Consider the following 6109-nt stretch of genomic DNA (forward strand, 5'->3'; position numbering starts at 1 on the left):
TGTTTTAGTGCATTTTTGTTTCACCGCTAAAGCAGCAGTCTCCTAAAGGACTGTAGGAACTGGAGCTCAAAATTCAAGAAACTTGATGGAAAGCAGGATAGCCAGGTGGCCTGGCTGAAGACTGGCTGTAGGAAAAGTGTCCACTCTGCTCCTCTAAGGAAGTCTACTGTATTATCCTTTGAAACATCACCTTTTTAGAGTGTGTGACCCTCAAGAAAAGACTAGATACAACTAACTAGTGCTTGACAAGATAGGAGAAGTATATGACAAGACAAAACTGGCCTTGCTGCCTGATTTGGACCTAGCTGGCTGCTTAACCCATTCAGTTTTGCAACTTTTGCAGGCTGCCAGTGGGACGTGCTCCTCTGCTCAAGGCCCAGGAAGCAGAGAAGACATGCTACTGCTTACATGGGTTTTAACCTCTTGATTCTTCTCCCCTTTCCCTTTGTTCTCATCTTCATTACCTGTTGGATTGTGTTTGTTTCTTCATACCACGTCACATCTCCTGGTCTCTTGTGCTTCTCTCTCATTTGATGTGTTGTAGCCATCCCCTGTCCCCAATCCCCCCATCTTCTCCTTGCCTCTCGTAGGCCTGGTGGTCATATCAGCTCTGCTCTGGTGCTGGTGGGCTGAGACATCATCCTAACACAGGTACTGGTATTGCTTTCTCTCTTCTTCCCTACCCAGCTGCTTGCTTCTTGCTTTGGCCATTGTACAATAGGTGATGCTCAGGTCTAAGTTTCAGCTCTGGTTTTTTTTCTTGGTCTGCTGCAAAGCCTGTAACTTCTTAAGAATGTCATTATGACATACATTATACACAGAAAACTGGAATGCTTACCACAGGTATGAGTTTGTTTCCTTGACTTGGAGAAACTTGGAGAAACTCATCTCTGTTGCTGCTGACTACTGTGTGTGTGTGTGTGTGTGTGTGTGTGTGTGTGTGTGTGTGTGTGTGTGTGTGTGTGTGTTTCTGGGGAGTGAACTCAGAGCCTCACAACTGACTTGCTAGAAAGGTGCTCTAAAGATAATTGAGTGATGCCACCACCCTTTTTTGTGCGTGTGTTAGTTATTTTAAAGATAAAATCTTGCTTATGCCTGAACTGGCCTGGGTTGTGGTCCTCCTACTTGTATTCTCCTTTGTTGCTGAGAGTGACAGTAGTATATTATTGTGGCCCGCCATTGTGCTTGCTTTCCCCATAACTGGGATAATGGTCAGGCTCCACTGTACCCAGGCGTTGGTTGAAATGGAGTCTCATGAACTTTTTGTGGGCTGACCTTGAGCCATGATCCTCTGATCTCCAATTCCCAGTAGTTAGCTTGAGCCACCACAGATGGCACAGATTAATTCCTTCTGATGAGCTGGTGTTTGTTTGCAAGGCAGGACTGGACTATCTTTGGTTGTGTTTAACCTGAGTCACGCTTTTACTTCTACCCAGAATGGCAAATGGCAAAATAAGAAATCACTCCATGTCTTGGTGGGCAGGAGAGGAAGTCTGAAAGTTCATGATCATTCTGATCCTCCCAAGAATGTGTGTGTGTGAGTGTGTGTGTGTGTGTGTGTGTGTGTGTGTGTGTGTGTAATGGAGCTTGAACTCAGGGCCTCATGTTGCCACTTGTTTGTTTTGTTTTGTTTTTCTCCCACTCGTGGATAGTGCTCTATCTCTTGAGCAACACCTCCAATGCAAGTTTTTTGGTTTTTTTGCTGGTTATTTGGGGATAGAGTGTTGTGGAGTTGTCTGCTCAGTAAAATCCTCAGACCTCAGCCTCCTGAGCAACTAGGATTAGAGGCCACTTGTGCTGGGCTCCCAGAAACACTTGGATGATAGAAAACTAAAGCTGAATCCATGACACATAATGTTCTTTCTGAACCTAAAAAGTTCTCTGAATCTGGTCTCCAGAAAACTTAGACCAAATATAATGTATAGTTCTCAGTGTATCCCCTTTTGGGGGCCAGATTCCAGATTTCTGGAAAGAATATCATACTGGTAAGACCATTTTACTAGCTAGAGATATGGGTGTTTTCAGGAAATCAAGTCTTCTGCATTCTGGGCACCTCTTCATTGAATCAGTTCATATGAATTTGGTCTGCTCACAGGATGCCCAATTCAGGAGTCAGATTGTCTCATGCCTTTTAGAACCCATAAGCTGTTCTCTATTATTTTGGAACTTCTCCCTTATGCTCTCCCTCCCCTCCCCTCTTGTGTTCTTAACAAATCAAGTATGGTTAGCTTAATGCAGAGGTTCAGACTGGCAGCTGAAATATGTGTTGGTGGCATCTCACCATTTTCTCTTCTACCTTTTTTTCCCCTCCTCACTTCTCCCCCTCCTTCAGTCTTCTTTCTTTTAGGCATTCCAGTTATTACTTCATTGATAGTCAGCTGCTTTAGTGACAGAGGTCTCTCCTTGTATCTGTTCTTTCCTTCTATGCTTCCAGAATTCTTGAGTCCTGAGGGGATAAGATTCAAAGCACTCCATCACAGCCTTTTGCCAGGTCCAATCAGAGTGTAAGAAGGAACTGCTAAGGGTCCTCTTAGGGGCCCTGTTATTCCCAGAGCTCTGTCCAAACCCGTGTTCAGCTCCTGTCCATAGTCAAATGAAAGTATGCCTGACACAATGCTTTGGTTATCTCTTTCCTCTTAGGGGCTTTGCTCCCTCTCAAGGAGCAAAATGTAAACAAAGAATAGTTAAGGTCTGACTTCCTTTTAGTTTTTTGTAAGGATCAGATGAGTTAATGTATGTAAAACACTTATAGATTATAAAATATAACAAAATAATAAATAGATCATATACTTCCATAATGCATACTATGTGCCTGGCATTGCTGTAATCACTTGCCATATGTTAACTAATTTAAATCTTTGTAGCAACCTTATGAGGAAGCTCTTACTGTTGTCATTTTATACATGATAAAACTAAGGCTAAGAGAGGAGTCAAAATTAGGAGGACTTAATATTAACAGTATATAAATTTGAATCCTGGCCAAGTGTGATGCACACTTGTAATCCTAGCACTCAGAAGGGAAGGGACAGGAGGATCAAGAGTTCTAGGCCAGCCTGAGTTATATAGGACAACCTTGCCGAAGGAAGAAAGGAACAGAGAGAAGGATGGAAAGGGAGGAAAAAGAAATCGTTCTTCTCTATATTCTCTCTCCTCATTCCGAGAACATTTCCTTGATTGGCCCTTGGTAAGCGGAAAGACACCATACTTCTGTTCATGAATCTTCCTTTCTCACTAGTTTAGCTCTTTTTGCAATACCATTAATTTACCTTATATCTTACTTATGAAAACCCTCTTGAACATTGCAGATGTTAGTGTGTCTTCCCTGATATCTATTAGCATTGCATTGTTTGGGTTCAGAGGCAGAACCTGTCAATGCTCCTATTAGACTAGAGTCCACAGTTCTAACCTGTGAAGTTTGTTGTTTTGAATGTTGGCGCTGAGCTTTCAGAATCTTCACCAGCTCCCGGAAGACAAATCCACCTCCCATGCCTTCATCCACGTTACAAGTGAGGACCCAGCCTAAAGGGTGTCACCCTGCAGGGTTCTCCTTTCAGCTCACTGGCCACCTAACAAACATTCCCGTAGCTGACTGTTCTGTTGCTCTGCTTCTACTTCCCAGTGTTATCTGCCAGGATTTCCAGGAGGATCTCATCAAACACCTTGATGAAGTCCCCAAATGTAGTTTCCTTCTCATTTTGGTAATACAGTCCAAAAACTTCTGATTTCTAGAAGCCCTTTGGGACCCAAACTATACCTTTATACATCCAGTCCAGAACCTTGCTCCTACCTGATGTAATTTACCAATTCACAGTTATGGAATTCAGCTCTTCCTTTAAGAACAGACTGAGTTTTTAGCAATATTCATTAGGAAACAAATATCTGAGCATGTAAACATTTTTTCTAGGTCCTTTCTCAGTTGTTTTCTTCTTTACTTGGTGGTAGTACTGGGGTTTGAACTCCAGGCTTTGCACTAACTAGGCAGGTGCTCTACCACTTGGACCACACTGCTAGCCCTTTTTGCTTTAGTTACTTTTGAGACATAGTCTTGCTTTTTACCTGAGCCAGCCTGGAATGTGATCAGCTTATTTATGCTTCCCACTGTAGCTGGGCTAGCAGGTACTCACCACCATAGCCAGCTCTTGGTTGAGATGGGAGTCTTGAACACGTTGCCTAGATCGACTTTGAACTTTGATCTTCCTGATCTCAGCTTCCTAGGTAGCGAAGACTATAGGCATGAACCACCACACCTGGCTTATTTTTTTTATTTGCCTTTTGGCTTATTTGGCAATCTTGTTTTGTACAACCCAGGCTAGCCTTGACCTCAGAGTCCTCCTGCCTCTTCCTCCCAGGTGCTGGCATTGCAGATAGGCACCACCTCGCCCTGCTTAGTTTATTTACATTGACTATCCATTCTATATATCCATTTCCAACATTATTTTTCTCTCCCTTTCATATGTTCTGTTCTTCTTAGTAACTATTTCTACAACCTCAGGAGACTTTTTATTTGCCCTTTGTAGTTCACTTAACATCATCTTTTTAAATCAATTATTCTCTGAGCAAATACCTTTTTAGCTTTAATGGGCTCCATCCACTTTTACCAACAGCTGTCCTTCTTTTACCTTATACCAGAACTCATGGCTCAAAATCCAAATTCCATCTTTCAAGCACTAGAGTACAAAGAGTAGCAAAAATAGGAACCGTTTTCTCAAATATGTATTTTCTTATCTAAGATTCCTAATGGGCACTTTTTGGATAACTTCTGAGATGTTATTTCTGACCATGAATCAGCAGGGTTTGCCAGGAGCCAGCAGTGTCTAGAAGCCTCTGCACATTAAAACATGCATCAGTAAGTGAGTCTTTGAACCAGGAGATGTGGGAAGAGTGTATAATGGCTGACATTTGCCTCCCAGGGCTGGTAACAAGTTGCCTTGCATTTCCTTCAAATAACATCATTCTGTGCAAAGGTCCGGCTGTCCAGGCACCTTCGGTTCACCTGTACTTTGCAATGTTCTTTCTCCCCTTCAGTCTCGGTCTCCTTTTCCTTCCTCTTGATTCTGAGTCAATTCCCCCCACTCCCCACAAAGCTCACGAGGTGCTGCTGCTTTCCCCAAAGGGCCTGGATTTTCTCACTTTTCTCAGGCATTGCGTGAAAAATCAATGAAAACTGGCTGTTATATGTAGGGTGTAGTCTCATTTGGTGGGAAGAAATGGAGACTTAAATTCAGGGATAACCGAAGGTGATGTGTCCAGTATCTAGTAGTGCCTGGACCAAGGGGCCACAACGTCTCCATTGGTTACCCAGGGAGTGAGAGACGCTAAGCCATGATATCCTGAGCTGTCTTGGTGCAGTACTAGCAGGCAGGTGATGTCTGGCTTAGGGAAGAGTTGAGAAGGCTGGGCACTCACTATTTTCCTTTGGTCCCCACAGAACATGTTTGGGATGTGGAAGCCTATGGTATTCTTGGCTATTGCAGCTGTGGCTCTGTATGTGTTACCCAACATGCGACCGCAGGAGACAGAATTCTGCCTCATGGAGTAATGGCAGACCTGGACCAGCCCTGAGGGCATATCCCCAGCAGCCGCTACCTTCACCTTTGAGCAGGATACACTGTGCCAGAGCTCCCACCCCACCCATGGGTCCCCTGCGTCTCCACCTCCTTGCCTCAGTCACTTGGGCTGGAAAGGCTTACAGGAGCTGCTGATGACTCCCACTTTCTGGCTTATGTAAGAACCTGGGTTCCTTGTAATTAAATTGTCAACCTAACTACCTAAGATGTCATGGCTTTTTATTTACTAAATGCTTCCTTATGACCAGAACAGAGCAGTTTCCCTTCAACCAAGTCTCTCACATAAATAGCCTATGAGCCCGGCATCAGTGGCTTGCACCTGTAATCCTAGCTACTCAGGAGGCTGCGATCTGAGGCTCGTGGTTCAAAGCCAGACCAGGCAGGAAAAGTCCTTGAGACTCTTATCTCCAATTAACCACCAGAAAACCGGAAGTGAACCTGTGGCTCAAAGTGGTGTAGAGCCTTGAGCAAAAAGCTCAGGAACAATGCCCACATCCTAACATCAAGCCCCACAGTGGACAAAAAAAAAAAAAAGTATGATT

The 6109-nt window shown here is 43.8% G+C and overlaps 1 protein-coding gene across 23 annotated transcripts in view; it reads left to right on the forward strand.

Annotated features, from left to right (window-relative positions):
• Positions 1–5649, forward strand: part of Ccdc136 (coiled-coil domain containing 136) — a 28545-nt gene extending 22896 nt beyond the window's left edge. For 12 of the 23 annotated variants that reach the window (XM_048337922.1, XM_048337925.1, XM_048337923.1 and 9 more), the window contains one exon: positions 5429–5649. In XM_048337922.1, coding sequence (XP_048193879.1) covers positions 5429–5539 — 111 coding nt within the window. In that variant the 3' untranslated portion in view covers positions 5540–5649. Of the gene's footprint in view, positions 1–544; positions 653–5428 lie in introns of those variants that run through there. The other 11 variants (XM_048337928.1, XM_048337934.1, XM_048337936.1 and 8 more) reach the window with 2 other exon arrangements.
• The last annotated feature ends 460 nt before the right edge of the window (positions 5650–6109 follow it).

Source organism: Perognathus longimembris, chromosome 2 (genome assembly GCF_023159225.1).
Source record: "Perognathus longimembris pacificus isolate PPM17 chromosome 2, ASM2315922v1, whole genome shotgun sequence".
Classification (NCBI taxonomy): Eukaryota; Metazoa; Chordata; class Mammalia; order Rodentia; family Heteromyidae; genus Perognathus; species Perognathus longimembris.